Source organism: Melopsittacus undulatus, chromosome 2, assembly GCF_012275295.1.
Source record: "Melopsittacus undulatus isolate bMelUnd1 chromosome 2, bMelUnd1.mat.Z, whole genome shotgun sequence".
Classification (NCBI taxonomy): domain Eukaryota; kingdom Metazoa; phylum Chordata; class Aves; order Psittaciformes; family Psittaculidae; genus Melopsittacus; species Melopsittacus undulatus.
In genome coordinates, this window is record NC_047528.1 from 23,170,450 (window position 1) to 23,188,770 (window position 18,321).

The 18,321-nt window shown below is 37.3% G+C and overlaps 1 protein-coding gene across 6 annotated transcripts in view; it reads left to right on the top strand.

The window, feature by feature from the left end:
- NBEA (neurobeachin) overlaps positions 1-18,321 on the top strand; it is a 509,113-nt gene that overhangs the window by 144,192 nt on the left and 346,600 nt on the right. For all 6 annotated transcript variants that reach the window (XM_034074343.1, XM_034074342.1, XM_034074344.1 and 3 more), the window contains exons 11-16: positions 2,081-2,189; positions 4,547-4,699; positions 5,162-5,330; positions 16,571-16,650; positions 17,428-17,490; positions 17,598-17,695. In XM_034074343.1, coding sequence (XP_033930234.1) covers positions 2,081-2,189; positions 4,547-4,699; positions 5,162-5,330; positions 16,571-16,650; positions 17,428-17,490; positions 17,598-17,695 — 672 coding nt within the window. The remainder of the gene's footprint in view (positions 1-2,080; positions 2,190-4,546; positions 4,700-5,161; positions 5,331-16,570; positions 16,651-17,427; positions 17,491-17,597; positions 17,696-18,321) is intronic.

Below are 18,321 nucleotides of genomic sequence, written 5' to 3' on the forward strand. Positions count from 1 at the left end.
TAAACTTATGTCTAGTGCCATATTCATGGTACAACAATCTTTCAAATGCTTTTTAAAATATTTTTGATTTTTCAATAAAATATTAATAGTATTTCTAGTTGTAATTTAGATCCTAATCCTGCAAAGATGTATGATGTTTCTTAACTTCATGCATAATTGATTGTCCTCCTAACTCATAAAGTTATTCATAAAGGATGATGGTAAGCACCATCTATTTGGAATTTCCTTTGACCTACTAAATTTAAACCCAAAAAGTCTCAAAAATAAGACTCCAGTCCTTTAGATGAGGTTCTTGTGGATTGTCATATAGTAAAAATGATAAGTATCTTATTTTAGATGACAAGTACAATAGAAACTTTCAGTCAGGGTAAGAAAAAAATGATGCATATAACTTGATTTGAAATTGGTGTGACAGCATGACACGCTGTTTTGACAAAAGCTTTGGAGTACTGTATATGGATATTATTTGCGTTCTTTTATTCCTGACACTGTGGAGCATTCTGTATGTGATTTTAGGCTGATTATTGAGACCATTCAACAATGAAGGAAGACAAGGCACTATTTCACGTTCACAGCATGTACTTTACCTACACTGTGTACTTTTTGCATGGCAGCCTTGCTCACCAGAAGGGATAATTACTGTTTTCCTCAGCACATTGTTTTGGGTTTTTTTTGGTGCTGTAATGAATGTAACCAATCTCAACATATATTTTGAAGTCAAAAGATTATATTTGGTGAGGAAGCAAACCTTTAGCTGACTAGATACTTAACATAAAGGTGAAATTTATAAAATGTAAGTTGGACATTTCCTTTAATTCACTTTTTCATAGCTGCATAAGCCACAGTTTTCACCCTTGCCTGTGCCCACCACCTGTGCAAGAACTTTCCTGGTTGTAGATACTTGTTTGTACAGCTAGGAACTGATACACCTATTTTATTTTTAGAAAAAGAGTAGTAACTTCATGTATGCATTGTATATGCAGTAGAGTGCATTCTGTCATCTACCTTTTAGGGATATTCTAAAAATAATTTTAAATATTTCCGTTCTGTCAGAAATGTGAGGGTTTTGGTTCTGGTTTTGTTTGTTTTTTTATTTATTATTTTCCCTTTCCTCCAGTTTTTCAGCACCAGATGAGTGTATTGTTGTTTGCCTCTCACCAACCAAGAGTCTATTGTGAATTTTTGCTCATGTTGCAGTGATTTCTGATATGTTTCCACTATTGGATTTCATAACATACTTTCACTTCCTTGTTGAGTCTGTTGCCTGAAGTTTTTTAGATCTATTCTGTTTCTAAATTGTAACCTTTGCTGACCACTTTTGTCCCCTTCCTCTGCTTTCTGAACACCTTGTTTACAGATACTTCTGGGATGGGTTTCTGGGTGATTTCCTGCAACCTATGGAGTCTCTCTGTGCTTTCCTAACTGGATGAAAGTGATTCTCAATCTTTTTTTGGTTAGGCCTAGATAATTATTCTCATGTTTGGTCTGGAGACAGTATGAAGGAATCTCTCCTTCCTGCTATTGTTCCACTGTGGTTTGTGATGGACATTGTTGCCCACGTGCATATTCAACCATTTTATGCCTCATTTCTGTGATAGTAGTGATTCGAGGGGCTGAAAACGAGGAAGGTTGATATACCTAGTTGATGCAAATTTTGCAGTTTAGCATAGTCTGGATGGTAAAATGAGTGAAGTGGCCCCTGCCTGCATCATTCTAGCACTGTCAGCTGGATCACACTCATCATATGCTGCCTCTTCCAATTGCGGAACATATTGCTAGAAATGCAAGCTGCAGGACTGGATATTTAAAACTGGGTTAGTGTTGGTCAAATTGGGAGAACTGACAAAATGATTTTGCACTTCTTTCTGAATATGAACTCCTGCTTCTACCATTGTAATATGTGAGCAATCATTGGAGAAACTTGTCAACAGGAAAAGTGAGATTTGTATTCTTCCAAGGAATTGTTCATTACTTCAAGCTTGTTTCTGTTCACTTAATAGCTGGTGAAGATTGAGAATGTGATAGATTGAGTTTTCTACATTTGTAATCTGAAAAAAGAATGCTTGTTCTTTACATGCAGTGCTACCCTATTGGCTTTCTTGGTTGAGCTTCTTAAGAGTTCAGTAGCCATGCAAGAACAAATGCTTGGTGGAAAAGGCTTTCTAGTCATTGGCTACCTCCTTGAAAAGGTATGTTTGGAGGGTTTTTTTGTCTCTGTTCTTAGCTGTCATTGTGGTATTTCCAGTCACCTACTTTAAAGGACTGGTGGAATAAAATGTATTTGTGACACAAGTTATTTTTGATTTATAATACTTATAGTTATCCTCTTATATGCCAATATTGGAAGAATCAGTTGTTGTAGTTGATCCTGTTTGCCTTTGTCTAATTTATGCATTTTCTTTAAGTCTGTTTGTGAAACATTTAAATATATATAATCACTTGTGTTTCTCCACTTGCTGTCACCCAGATTCTCATTTGGGAAAGTTCTTTTGTTCCAAGTTTGTACAAGTGTACCACAAAGTGTCATAATTTAAATTTCTTTTTTTCTTTTTTTTTTATTTTTTTATTTTTGCATATGTTAATAAAAATTAAATTAATCCTCTGTGGCTCAATCCTGAAATTGTTGAATTGTTAAAACAGTTGCTCTGTGTTTTGAAGAAGAAAAACTGTAAAATAATTTCATATCTGAAAGAAACACTTGCAGGGGTCATTCCCTTTACTTGCTCATTTTCAGATGTGATGAGCAGTTATCACAAAACTGAGGTCCAGCTCATATGCTTGTGTGAGGAACATAACCTGCCTCCTGGCCCAAAGCCCTCATGAAACCTTGTTACTGTGATTTAATAATCTGAAAACTACTGTTGGCTGTACTAATACAGTACCACTCCTATGATTGAATCTCATTGCTCTGACATTCTTGAATGTCTGCTACTGTATTTTTCATTAGCATGCAGTCAGTATAACAGTCATTTGAGAAGAAGTCGTGACCAGAGCTTTGTGTTGTCCAGTAGTGAAATTAAGTAACAATAATTTCACCTTTAAAAAGGTACTAAATTTTGTAGAAGAATGATAAATAATTTCTCTTATTCTGGTCCCTATGTTATTTTCAGGTAGGGAAGTACTTCCTTGTAGCAGAAATGCTCCACTGAAGTAGCATCTAAAAGATTATTTTCTATGCTTCTATGTTTTCTGTACTGAGCAAGTGTCACTTAGAATGTCAAAGAACTAGTCTAAAGTGTTGAGTTTTTTTACTGGTAGGTTTCCTTGTGACTTAAAAATAATGAATTTACAAAGCTGTTAGCTCCATTTCTGTGAGTTATATACAGGCAAGCTAGTGAGACTCCATGGAGTCCTTTCTCTAGAATAGAGCACTATGGTTTACACACATCAAATAGGTCAGTTTAGAATGCTGTACGTGAAATAGCACCTGCTACAATCATTATACTCAGAGTATGCGAAGATTTAAAGGATTTTGATCGATTTTGTCACAACATAATTCTTACAGCATATGCTTTTTTTCTGGGAGGTTTTAGGCTATGTTCTCCCTAGCTCCAGTTTTCAAAAAGATGTGTTTTGTATTTCCAGTAGATGCTTATATTCACTTGGCACACATGGCAGGAAAATATCCTTTTGTTTCCTAGCCAAGCTCAATTTTATTATTTATAAATTATCTTTTGTTCATTTGCATGTGATCATATACTTCAGAGGACAGCAAGCCTTCTTTTTCTGACTTGAGATTCAAAATAACATTGTTGTTCTTATTAGTTGCAGACTACTTATTGTGAATTGTGATGTACAAGCCAAATTAAGCTCAGCACTCAGGCTGAACTTGTATTAATGACAAATTGACTTCACTTCTAAAAAGTGGCAAATATTTGCATTTTCCCAGCATTAACGGGAATGTGCACTTACAACATTAAAAGTAATTGGAACATTTTGTAGAGAAGGCAGGGGGAAGGATGTTTAGTAGTTTTTCCTATTAGTTCCTTTTCTTAACTTAGTATATAAAGTAGTTTGTCAAAGTCCATGTTACTGCATAGGAGCAAGTTTCAACCGTGATTTTATAGTGGATGATATGAAACTGAAGGGCTGTCTTGAAATTTGAAGAAACCTTGAACCCACATTCTTCTAATACCTGCTTATGCTTAAGAAACAAAAGCAAGCCTACCATTATTGTGTGTTTGCATACTCTAACACCCAATTTTAACAAGACACATCATTAACTGAAGCGTTAAGGACTTCAGATTAATTTCTTAAGGCACTATGTTATAAAATCCTGACTGTATTGTAATAAACGAAAACCAACACCTATTTCCCTCCTACCCCCTCCAAAAAAAAAAAATTTTTAACTTATGTGTAGCCATTAGGTTTATTGTGAATTATTAGAAAGTTTAAGTAGCTGATAACTTTTTTTCCTCACTTTCATATTCAGTGACATTAAAAAAATTACAACGTTGCATGTTTTTAGTAAAGATGAGCCTGCTCTAAGTATACTGAGGAACAAAGTTTTTCTTTACCTTTGCTCTTTCTGACTATTTTTCCCCAGTCATCTAGAGTTCATATAACCAGAGCAGTTCTGGAACAATTTTTGTCATTTGCAAAATATTTGGATGGATTGTCTCATGGAGCACCTCTACTGAAGCAATTATGTGATCACATCCTTTTTAATCCCGCTATCTGGATACACACCCCTGCAAAGGTAATTGTACAGTTGAATGATTTTTAACACATTTACATAAGCTTCCATTTCAATTTAAATTACGTATTTTACATTGATAAAAACTATAATAAATTGTTGCTCATCTCTGGTAGAAATGAATCAGTTGCATCTCTAAATAATCAGTGTTTAGGATTGTGAACTAAAGGGAAAAGTGACATGGTCCTAAAATCTGAAAACATACGCTTTTTGTAAAAAAAAAAAGGCCTGAATACCAAATCAAACAGAACAGTACATTTTTCATTACTTAAATCATAGAATCATAGAAAATTGATTTTGGAAGCAGCCTCTGGAAGGTTTTCCAGATGTCAGTCCAGTCCCTGCCCTAACCACAGTTGTAATTATTTTTTGTATATCATATCCAAAATGAATCCTAAAGAACCTGTAACTTAAGGTTACTAATATAGAACTTACATTGATGTGGATAACTGTTTTATTCTTCAGGTGCAGCTGTCTTTGTATACCTACTTGTCAGCTGAATTCATTGGAACTGCTACAATCTATAACACTATACGCAGAGTAGGAACAGTACTGCAGTTAATGCACACACTGAAATACTACTACTGGGTGGTTAATCCTGCAGATAGCAGTGGCATTACTCCTAAAGGATTAGGTAAGTGCAATGTATAAGAGAGAAAGTATAAGCTATTCTTGTATAGGAAGATTTATGATGTCAATGTGTGAAAGCTTCTCAAATCTGTAGACAAGGAGGTAAGTAAATGACAATAATCACCCCCAGTGGTCACAGAATAACAGAATGATTTGGGCTGGGAGGGTCCTTAGAAATAATCTATTTCCAACCCCTGTGTCATGGCCAGTGACACCTTTCACTAGACCAGGTTTCACAAAGGGCCATCCATCCTGGCCTTGAACACTTCCTGGGATGTCAACAGTAGGACTATGCAAATACTTTTAGTGTATCATGCACCTCTGATGATAATTCCTCATATTTATATGTATTCCCAGAAGATTCCAACTCTGGTCTTTTCTCACATCCCATATACTTATGTGGGCATACTTAGAAAACAGTAAAATCACCATTTTTTCTGTGACAAAGAGGAAACATTAAGCAAATTTCATATGACAAAGAAAACTTTGTGTGATTTGCGTGATTGGTAGTGATTGAAAACAGATGGAGACTTATATTCGCACTGCCAAGATATCTGAAGCTGTATTTCCAGTTTAATATTTTTTCTCTGCCATTTCAAAATAGAGATTGGTTTAACTTTAAAGTCATGCGCTTAGCTTAGCTCAGGAAGCACTGAATGATGGCAACAACAAAATACAATAATACACGTGAACTAAACACTGTATGTAGCACATGTGTATTAGCCAAAGCATCAAATCATTCTAATCCTGTACACTCTAGCTGTAATGTCATTACGTCTCACTGACTATTTGTGCTCTGCTCTGTTGAGGGTAACACTATTGATCCCCCAGGATCACCAGGCACAAAAGGAGTTCAAGGATGTAAAGGTGATCCTGGCTTCCCAGAAAACTGTCTCCCAGGATGGGCAGGTTTTGATGGAACTCCAGGGCCCAAAGGTGACCCTGGACCAAGCGGACCACCAGGACTCCCAGGCCCACCAGGCGTCCCTGGCATTGGTGGTCAAGGTCCACCTGGATCTCCAGGACCTCCAGGTCCTGTTGGATCCCTGGGGTTGCAGGGCATTCCAGGGGAGAAAGGGGATCCAGGTCCTCCAGGCTTCAACATTCCTCGTCCTCCAGGTGACCGAGGAACCCCAGGATATCCAGGATACCCTGGTCTCCTAGGGCCTCAGGGTTCACCTGGACCACCTGGCCAGGATGGAATACCTGGATTTCCGGGTGCCAAAGGGGAGATGGTCATCATGTGAGCCCCTTGTCCTCCTTTTTTTAAAAAAGAACTGGTGTGGTTTAAGCCCAGCCATGACTCAGAACTATGCAGCCACTCTCTCATTCTCCCCCCCCCTCCCCCCCACTTCCTCCCGTCTGGTCCTGGAGGTATGGGGAGGAGAATCGAAAGAATGTAACTCCCGCAGGTTGAGATAAGAGCAGTCCAGTAACTAAGGTATAACACAAACCACTGCTGCTACCACCAATAATAATAATGGTAAGGGAAATAACACGGGAAGAGAATACAGCTGCTCACCACTCGCCGACCAATACCCAGCCCGACCCAAGCAGTGATATAACCTTTCTGGGTAACTGCCCCCAGTTTATGTACTGGTCATGATATGCTGTGGTATGGAACACCTCTTTGGCTAGTTTGGGTCAGATGTCCTGTCTCTGCTTCCTCCCAGCTTCTGCTCTGCTCTAGCAGAACATGAGACTCAGAAAGTCCTTGGTGAGAGTGAACATTACTGAGCAGCAACTAAAAACATCGATGTTACCAGTGTTGTTCCCAGGCTAAAAATCAAAACCACAGCACTGCACCAGCTACTAAGACGGAGAAAAAAGACTGCTACTGCTGAACCCAGGACAGCTGCATAGGTTTCACAATAGGAAAAGTTAATCATATCTGAGCTCAGTAGGAATTAGGATGTTAAAAACTTAGCAGATCAGCTTATATTATGTCCACTGTATTTGTGACTGTTAAATGACCATCTGTTGGAAGGTAAAGTTTCCAAATGTCAGCCGTATTTATACCTAGACAGAGACCTGAAAATTTTTTGAGACTATAAATTTGATAATATTGTCTATTTGTTATTGCTGTCATTCTTTTGGGGTCTTATTTTGGCTTTATGGTTTTTTTGTTGGCTTTGGTTTGGTTTGTTTTTTAAATTAAATTAATTCCTATACCTCTGTGTTACGATACTGGTACCTAACACCACATTGAAAATGTTTTGCATATTACAGGCTACCCTCTTGGCTAGGCTTGCTCTTTGTGGAAACAGTGTGACATTCCTTTCTATAGGAGGTGTAGCTTGTTTTTGTCTTGTCCAGATTTGCGTCTTTGAAGTTAGCTGTATTTTTGGTGTATTTTTATGTGTAATGTCAGTTGAATAGCTGCAGAAAAGTATGTAATGTGTTCATCAAAATCTGAACAGAAGGCATGGGGTACACAAGGACACAAAATTAGGAATGAGAAGTGAATCAGGTAACTCAAAATTAACATACATGTGGCTGGTTTACATCCCTACCTTTTCTTCTTACCTATTTTAAGGGCATAGTACATCCCCTTAATATTTGCATCAGTTCCAGACAATATTCTGTTTTGATCAGGAAGGCATCCATGCAGGTCACTGAAAAGTAATGAGATAGTGCAGATTGCTGGTTGTTCGGAGTAGCAGCATAACAACAAAAATGACAATTACCAACATTTTGTACAGTAGTTGGGAAGGCATTTGATAAACTGTGATGCCATGCACATTTTCAAAATACATATTATTATCCACTATATCTGAATTTTCTCCTTTTTGTTTAGTTAGATTTATAGATAAACTTGTATTTTTAAAGGTTAGTATCAACTTTCTTCCATATTCCTTATCCTCTTCCTTTTTTCCTGTTGCGTAGACTGCAGAAAGTCCCATGTAATTGGTACGACTGTAAGAAAGTATTTTATAGTACTCCCCTGTTTGTAAAAATGATTTTCTTTGTATTGAGTTGAAGAATGCTGAGTCATCAGGGAGGAAGATCAGTGGCATAGCAATGGATGTGCATGTCCAACATAGCTATGGAATTTTCTCAATGCAAATCAGCCCTAAGAATTTTTTTGCTATTGTTTCACAAGTAACTTCTACTTCCGATACAGCTGTAATAACTGGTGATTTGCAAACAACTGTGGAAATAAAATAATTGCTGAGGTGATGGGTTGCTAAATTTAATTTCATATTAACTTAATTTCATATTAGTTTTTTATCAAATTTACATTAATTGCTTTCAATAGATAATATTCCTGAAAAGCTTTCAAAATGTTTAATCACCTGGATGTTACATTGCTTTTCTTCACCAGATGCTCTTTTTTTTAGCATTGAATGCAATCTGCCAATGCGATGTGCAGTTCTGGCTTATTCAGGATTATTGTTGTAGAATAATATGAGATGTAGTTAATATGCTTAATAATTATTTTTTCTCCATCTCTGTGGAAAATTTTCAGCAACTTATAACTTCACCTGTCCTAATATTCTAAAAAGTTGACTGTTCCAGGATTTTGATTTTATGTTGGCTTTTATTAGATGGCATACAGCCACTACTGCCGTATGTAGCCAGGGAGTTCACGATTTCATAGAAGTGTAGAATGGTATGGATTGAAAGGGATCTTAAAGATCATCACTTCCATTCCCTTGTCATGGGCAGGGACACCTTCCACTAGACCAGGTTTCACAAAATCCCATCCAGCCTGACCTTGAACACTTCCAGGGATGGGGCATTCACAACTTCTCTGAGTGCTTCCCAACCCTCATAATGAAGAATTTCTTCCTTATAGCTGATCTAAATCTACTCTCTGTCATTTTGAAGCCATTCTCCTCCTTGTCCTATTGCTACATGCCTTTGTAAAAAGTTCCTCTCCAGATTTCTTGTAGCTCCCTTTAGTTCCTGAAGGACTGCTGTGATGTCTCTTCTCCAGGCTGGACAACTCCAGTTCTCTCAGCCTGTCTTCATAGGAGTGATGATCCAGCCCCATTTGTTAAAATATAGAATAATGTATAAAAAAGAAGTTTGTAAAAGAAACACTGTAAAAATGCAACAGTGTTAATGTTAAAGTCGCTTCATATTAGTAGCCTTTGATATTTCAAGATGGAAGAACACAATACATTTTCAATGAATTTTACTGTAAGAAACATAAAAATGTTCCGTTATCAGAGGTAACTGAAACTCTAAGCTAACTGGACATGAGAATTTTCAGGTCTGAAGAAGACTGATGGAAAACTTGCCAGCATCCAAAATTTACTGTATCTGCTGTAGTGGTTTCAAATAATTCACTGTCTTATTAGAAAGTAAGTTTATTCATGCAGACATTTTAGTAGTGTGATGCTTTCTTGTCTTCTATGCCTATCATTTTTTATGCTGATACACTGAAACGCTTTTTAATATTAGCAGTTTGATTTACTATTACTCTGCTTCAAGGTTTTATTGCCTTCACCTATCTTAATAAAGAACAAAGTGGGTGAATTTTGTGTACTGACACTTCAGTATACTTTGTTCAAAGCCAAGGTAGCCCAATATTGAAGCTTCCTATTCAGCTAATGCTGTTTTCTTATAAAATGAAAGTTTACCCCATTCTTCTCATCATATTCAGCTCACAAAACAGGTGTAAATCTTTCAAATTATTTAAAAGGCTCAAATGTGTATTTCAAATTCAGGATTATATCTTCTCTTTCATTATTGGTTTCCTGTTTCAAGCTGGTGTTTCTTCTTTGAGTCAATATATTAAATTTGTATTGTTTTGCTTCCTTCTGAAGTATTAAAAAGACATTTTTCAGAATGTATGCTTATCAGCTAGTTTGATATTTATTCTTAGTAGGCTATAGATACAGATCCACATAGTGGAGGCAATTTTTCTGTTTAAAATGATGAGTTTTACTTTATTTTTTTGTGTTGTATTTGTGTTCATTTTAAATTAAATTACCAGTCATAGATAGGTGGTAGGACAAAAGTGACTTTTTTATTAATACTGTATTAATGGTGAACTTGTAAACAATTCTCATGTCAGGAAGAGCAGAAAAAGTCAAACCAGTTTCCACAGGAAAGTATCTCTAAACTTAATTATTAATTTTACACTTGGACTATGATTATAGCTATTCTTTTTATTTGTCACATGTATGCCTTTAACATTTTGTTGAATTGTTCAGAATAAGATATGAAGGTGGGACAAGATCTTAGGGTTACCCAACACTTGCAGCATCTAAAGACACAGTGAAGCAGGCAATTGAATAAGAATTATTTAAAGTTATAATTATATAATTATTGCCTTATATGATAATTATTGCCTTTTGTGGACTTTGGGAATTAATAAAAAGATAAGTGGGGAGAGATACACTTCTTTATTTTGCACCATCAATGGTAGATGATGCATTTCAATTATAATACTTCAAGCTGACAGAGAAGTCTTAACGTTATGTCACCAGTCTTTGTTCTTTTTTTTGATGTTTTGTCTTTTCAGTATATGTACTAGACTGATATTTAAAGAAAAGCTATGCTGTGATTGTCTTTCAGAAGGGGCAAACCAGACATTTTTAATATCAAAGCAACAGAAAAATTTAAACACACTTAAACTTTGGATGTCTACTAACTGTTGGATAGTTTAATTTCCTTAATAACCTTTTAAGGAAAAATAAAACATTTACACACTTTTAAAAAGTAGTCTCCATGTTGCTGAATTATTTTGATATACAATTTCTTCAGTGTAAGAGAGGACTCATTAGAGCCCAACAGGATATTTATGCTTTGAAATATCTTCTCTGAATAGCTTATCAACTGCATGGTATCCTCTGAAAATACAGTTGGGAAGTAATGAGAATGCATAAAATGAAGGCAATAACAGAAAAACAAACTAAATATTGTGGAGGGTTTTTTCCTAAGAAAAATTAACTTAGGATACTCAGTGTTAACTCTTAGAAATGTAATGTGCTAAATTCTAATTTTGGACCCTGTTATGGAGCATCCTTATGAAATACTTGCAACTTCAAGACTCCCTTTGTTGTATGAGAGAAATGTGCATCTAAATTCCAGATTATTGAGTAATGTAGTTCATTCATGAGCTTTTGGCCAAGCATTTCTTTTTCTTTACTAGTGTTTCCTGTGTGTTTCCCGACTCTTACCATGAACAGACCTTTATGACCTGTATTTTACATCCTGCTAGAGGACAGAGGGTTGTTAATACCTAAGTTAGCTCATGTTAGTTTTTAAGAACATTTGTAATGCTTAATATTTTTTAACACAATTAAGAAAAGTAGGAATTATAAAAACTATCAAAAAGAGAAAGTAGCTATTTTTTTTCTTTTTGTGGATTTAAAAATGTTGCACAGAGTAATTTCAAGGGCTGGGTTAGAGTATAACTCAGCTCTCATTAGCTTTGCAGCAGTAAGAAAAAGTAGGCCCTACTGTGAGCCACATTAGGTAATGTTATTTATGCATGCATGGCTATCAGATTCTGCTATTTCTGTCATGTTTTATTGATTTAAGGATTAGAAAAATCATGATTTTTACATATAAAAAAAAAGCCAGATGGAAGAATATTGCATTTGGTTGTTTGCAGAACTTGATAGCACAATGTTTTATTTCCAAAGACAGGATTATAAATCATTATTTTTGTTATTCAAAGCTTCCAGTCATTATTTAACACCAGTACTGATTGTACTTTACTTTGTGAATATGTTTACTTATTCCCTCTTAATTAATTCTGGTTTATGTCCTATAATTGGTGTGTGCTACAAAGATAAATCGGATTGTTTTTCCCCCCATTTGTTTTTTGTCTGGATAAAGCTGGCTAACTCTCATTTTGAGTATATATGAAAAAATATATGATGCAAATCATGTGCTATCTGCAATAAATGCATACATAAGCAATCTAAAAGCAGTAAATGATTTAGTGACTCATCCTGGTGTGGGAAAAGGGAGGCATCTTTTCTTTTTGCCAGTTAATAAGAATGTTGCTATTTTGTACTAGGGACTTACGGTTGCTGTACAAGATCTTAAAAGAATTAACTTCATTGTTGATTTGGTTTGGGTTTAATTTTAGTCTTTAGTGGTGTTGTTTATTGGTTTCTGAGTGATGGTGGCACTGAACTGCCTATATCCAGTGATGGTCACAAAGATTGACAGTAAAGAAAACTACTTTTCGATGTCTCTATCTCAGTATATGCGTATATAATGTATATCTTTATTTATAGCATAAATTATACTATTGCTTGGTCAATAATGCATTTCTTAGAATAAAAATAAATCTGCAAGTAGTAATTAAGTTCTTCACCTAGTAGTGAAGCCAAATAGTGTGATGACATAGCAATTATAGTAGCAAATGCATTTTATGTAGCTTTGCAACTTCCTAGGTTAATTAATTCCATTTGATACATATCAGATGACTGTTACGTTGCTATTTCTGCATTCTTACCCTCTTTGCAGCTGTCTACTGGTTATGTAGCCTACAGTTTCTCCAGCCTTTCTTCTTTTTCTCTACAAGTCCTCTTAAATTTTTCAAACTAATATAGTCTTTTGGGTACAGGCTGTCCCCTTTTTCTGATTCTAATACACTGAAACTGCAAGACAACTAAAATACAGGGAGTAAGTAGTACTTGAGCACTGAGGGGAAAAGCACCATTTTGCCTGCATGGCATATAACCTGCAAGCAACAGTTTCTTTGATATCTTTTGCACATTGAAGAACCCTTTTCAGGGTTCTCACACATCTCCAGAGAAACTAGTGGGTATGGGAATAAGAAGTATGAAACTTCTTTGAACAGGTTCCCAGTTAATTTGGGATATCTTCTTTTTAATACCCCCTTAAAATTTGTGTTACAGAAATACTTTGCAGAACCTATTGCTTTAGTATTCTGTTTTCTGGTTTTGTAATTACAGTGTTCCAGAAAGCACAAAATGCCTTAGTTTGTAGGCCTGGTTTTCAGATATTGTCTGGTATTGAATCCCAGTAAAGTGTAGGAGGGAAGAGGGTGTGCAAAGAAACAGATTTTTGTGATGCAGTTAGAGGAGTTGAATCTGCATTTGAATTAGGGAAAAAAATAGCTGTTGGCTAGAAGCACAACGCTGACATAAAAAACACATGCAGTGTGTACTTGCAGCTACTACCAAAAATCCTGACTTACTTCTATTTTTACAATGGAATATAGATGTTTCATGGTGCTGTTAGAATGTATGGATATGCAATTATTCCTATAGCTTTAAAGCCTATATGACAGATTTTTTTTACTTTTATATTTCTTTTACATGTTGTGGTGGGGACATGATGAGATTTATTTGCTTCTTTCTGGAAAGTACCCAGTTCTCCTCTCTCCACTCCTAAATGGAAGAAGACTTGAGAGAATTAACCACTCTTGTTTCTCCTGCTAGTCAAACAAGCATAACTTACCTTAGAATCATAGAATAGAATAGTTAGGATTGGAAAGGACCTCAAGATCATGTAGTTCCAACCCCACTGCCATGGGCATGGACACCTCACACTAAACCATATCACTCAAGGCTTCATCCAACCTGGTCTTGAACACTGCCAGGAATGGAGCATTCACTACCTCCCTGGGCAACCCATTCCCGTACCTCACCATCCTAACAGTAAAGAATTTCTTCCTTATATCCAGTCTAAACCCCTGCTGTTTAAGTTTCAACTCGTTACCCCTTGTCCTATCACTACAGTCCCTAATGAATAGTCCCTCCCCAGCATCCCTGTAGGCCCCCTTCAGATACTGGAAGGCTGCTATGAGGTCTCCACGCAGCCTTCTCTTCTCCAGGCTGAACAGCCCCAACTTTCTCAGCCTGTCCTCATATGGGAGGTGCTCCAGTCCTGTGATCATCCTTGTGGCCCTCCTCTGGACTTGTTCTAACAGCTCCATGTCCTTTCTATGTTGAGGACACCAGAACTGCACACAATACTCCAAGTGAGGTCTCACGAGAGCAGAGTAGAGGGGCAGGATCACCTCCTTCGCCCTGCTGGTCACACTCCTTTTGATGCAGCCCAGGATATGGTTGGCTTTCTGGGCTGTGAGTGCACACTGCTGGCTCATGCTCATTTTCTCATTGACTAACACCCCAAGTCCTTCTCCGCTGGGCTGCACTGAATTTCCTTTTGCCCAACCTGTAGCTGTGCCTGGGATTGCTCTGACCCAGGTGTAGGACCTTGCACTTGGCATGGTTAAACTTCATGAGGTTGGCATCAGCCCACCTCACAAGCGTGTCAAGGTCCCTCTGAATGGCATTCCTTCCCTCTAGTGTATCAACAGAAGCATACAGCTTGGTGTCATCGGCAAACTTGCTGAGGGCACGCTCAATTCCATTGTCCATGTCAGCGACAAAGATATTAAACAAGACCAGTGCCAACACCGATCCCTGAGAGACACCACTCGTTACTGATCTCCAGCCGGACATTGAACCGTTGACCACAAGTCTTTGAGTGCGACCATCCAGCCAATTCTTTATCCACCGAGTGGTCCATCTATCAAATTGATGACACTCCAATTTAGAGACAAGGATGTCATGTGGGACAGTGTTGAACGCTTTGCGCAAGTCCAGGTAGATGACGTCAACTGCTCCATCCCTGTCCATCAGTTCTGCAGCCCCATCATGGAAGGCCACGAAATTGGTCAGGCAGGATTTCCCCCTAGTGAAGCCATGCTGGCTGTCACCAAGCACCTTGTTGTTTTTCATGTGCTCTAGCATGCCTTCCAAGAGAACTTGCTCCCAGATTTTGCCAGGCACAGAGGTGAGACTGATTGGTCTGTAATTCCCCGGGTCATCCATTTTCCCCTTCTTGAAAATGGGGGTTATATTTCCCTTTTTCCAGTCATCAGGAACTTCACCTGTCTGCCATGATTTTTCAAATATGATGGCCAGTGGCTTTGCAACTTCATTCGCCAGCTCCTTCAGGACCCGCGGATGGATTTCATCATGTCCCATGGACTTTTGTACATTCAGTTTCTTAAGATGGTCTCGAACCAGATCCTCTTCTACAGTGGTCCCAAGTTCTAGGTTTTCACAGTCCCTGCGTCTGCCTTCCAAGACTCGGGTGGTGTGGCCAGAGCCTTCGCCAGTGAAGACCGTGGCAAAGAAGCCATTCAGAACCTCAGCCTTCTCCAAGTCCTGTGTAGCCAGCTCTCCCGAAAGCTTCCGGAGGGGGGCTACATTGTCCTTAGTCTGTTTTATAGCCGCTATATACCTATAAAATCCCTTCCTGTTATCTTTAACATCCCTTGCCAAGTTTAGCTCCAATTGGGCCTTAGCTTTCCTAACTTGGTCCCTAACTACCCTGACAACATGCCTGTATTCATCCCAGGCCACCTGTCCTTGCTTCCACCTTTTATAAGCCTCTTTTTTCCTGTGAATTTTTCTCAGCAGCTCCTTATCCATCCAAGGATGTCTCCTGGCCCTCCTGCTGCACTTCCTTCTAGTCAGGATGCAACACTCCTGAGCTTGTAGCAGGTGATCCTTGAATGTTAACCAAGAGTCTTGGGCCCCCTTGCCCTCTAGGGCTATATCCTATGGAACCTTGCTAAGCAGGTTCCTGAAGTGTCCAAAGTCTGCTCTCTTGAAATCCAGGGCAGTGAGCTTACTGCACGCTCTTCTCACTGTCTTGTGGACCTCGAATTCGACCATCTCGTGATCACTGCATCCAAGACTCCCTGGAGAGTCACATTTCCAACGAGCCCTTCCCTGTTGGTGAGCACGAGGTCAAGCAGGGTTAGTTTAAGGTTAGTTTACATGTCCATAGTTAGCTCATAGTAGGTGTTTAGAGTCCCGTTGTTTGCTGTGGAATTCAGCACAATGCAGTCAGTAGAACCTACTTTCTAGATTAACAATTTTAATCCTGAATTGGACACTACCATTGGGTTGGTTGAGTAGATCTAGTCAGTAGAGTAGTTGCTTATTTTAGGTTTTAAAACTGGTTCATATAAAAACACCTACAGAACATATATCTTACTTAGTTGTGTGAGTCTAGACATAATTACTACTTTCATTTTCCTGTGTCATTGTACAATAAGATTAAATATATAAACATGGATTTCTTTTTTTCCGAAATGAACTATCACTTGTGCATACTGTTGAAGTGCGATTCTGAAAGGTTATAGATGATGTTATTTGCAAATACAAACTTTTATATAATGAATAGAATGCTAAATCTGTTGTAGAAACTGTGATTTCCGTAAGGAGCTGCAGTCATTAGAGGAATTAGTTTATATTTAAACGTGGTATGTTTTGCTTCTTCCAGATGGTCCTCGGCCCTCACAGAAAGAAATCATATCACTAAGGGCATTTATGCTTCTGTTTTTGAAACAACTTATATTGAAGGTAAAACAGTCTGTTCCAGATGAAAAACATTGAGTTATGTTATGTACATGTAATAGAATCTTTCATAGTAGTAAATAGACAATACCTGTCATATGTTGTATCTGTTTCTGGTTAATTTTAATGTCCATGCACATACTTTAATCAACAAAAAGGTTGTAAATCCATGCATTATTTTGTATTAACCTCACCAAACTATGCCAGACATATTTTATTATATGTACGTGCAGAAATTGTATGACACTGTGGAGCCTTTCAGGTATATGTTCTTTTTTTGTGTGTGATGATAGATGGTTGCTTGATAGATCAAATGAAAAAGGTAATGGCACTTGTTAAGTTAGTTACTGTTTTATCCTTTGTTCCTGGTTCCAGCACTGTTTGAAATGGTTTAGGACTCTTTCTCTCTGTTACAGTTGAACACTAGTTTTTGAGGTATGCTTTGCCATTTGAGACTAGACTGAAATCCAGTATTTTCTAGCCTGGCTTTTTCCTTTTGTTTTCTTTTTTTCTGTCTCAAGGATTGGAAGAGTGGCAGTAATAGCTTATAGTGGCTCAGAGCCCTCACTGTCAGAAGTCTTTCTAGGAACAGAGAGCTGACTTCATACTGTTTTGAATTGTCAATGTGATAAGAAAAAGCAATGTAGTGAAAGAGAGAATTTAGTCCTTTGAGCTTAAATAGAAAAAACTGTACGATTGTTTGACTCCATCTAAGTTTTCCATGAGCCAAATCTAAAGAATGCATTTTCTCTGAATAATGTCCCTCTTTTTTTTCCTTTATAGGACAGAGGAGTGAAAGAAGATGAACTACAAAGCATATTAAATTACTTATTAACAATGCATGAGGTACATTTCTGTAGTTATCTATCTTTACTGTAACCAATTGTATCAGCTCTATGGGAAGCCTGCTGTTGAGGTTAGTTTGTAGAATAACATTGATGCTTGTCATACAGGATGAAAATATTCATGATGTGCTGCAGCTGCTAGTGGCACTAATGTCCGAACATCCAGCATCCATGATACCTGCCTTTGATCAGAGAAATGGGATACGGTAAGACAGTGAAGTGTGAAAATATCTTAAAAGGTGTCCCAATATCATCACTCTCCAGATTATTGCTTTTTTCACATAGATATCACACTTGTTGATGTTTCAAACTACAATTTTGCCACTTTTGGGTTTGTTTTTTCAAAAATATAGTGATTTTGGTAGCTTGGAGAAAAAAAATTCTGCTTAAGGTTATCATTATGATATTTGAAGGTAAATTTACTGTTGTACTTGCTTCTCAATCTCAAATAATTAACAAGATCCATCACAAAGCCAAGCATCTATCTCAGAGTAATTTAGAATGTTTTGTCTTCAGAGGTTTAACGTAATCTGGAGGGTAGAAGAGAAAAATGAGAAATAATGCCCTAAACTCATGAATTCTTTCTGAAAAGAATAAAAAATTATGTGTGGAATTGATATGTTCATCTGTTTGACAGTAAAATTCATAACTGTTATTTCCCAGAGAAGCAGTATTTTTTTGTTGTCATGCCTAACTTGGTAATGCTTATTTTTTTTTCCCAGAGATTAATAATTTACTATAGAATTTTATTCTGTGACATTCTGAAAATGCTTTGGAAAATGCAAAGGGCTAGTAAAACAGGGAAAAAACCCAACAACAAGAAAAAAACAAT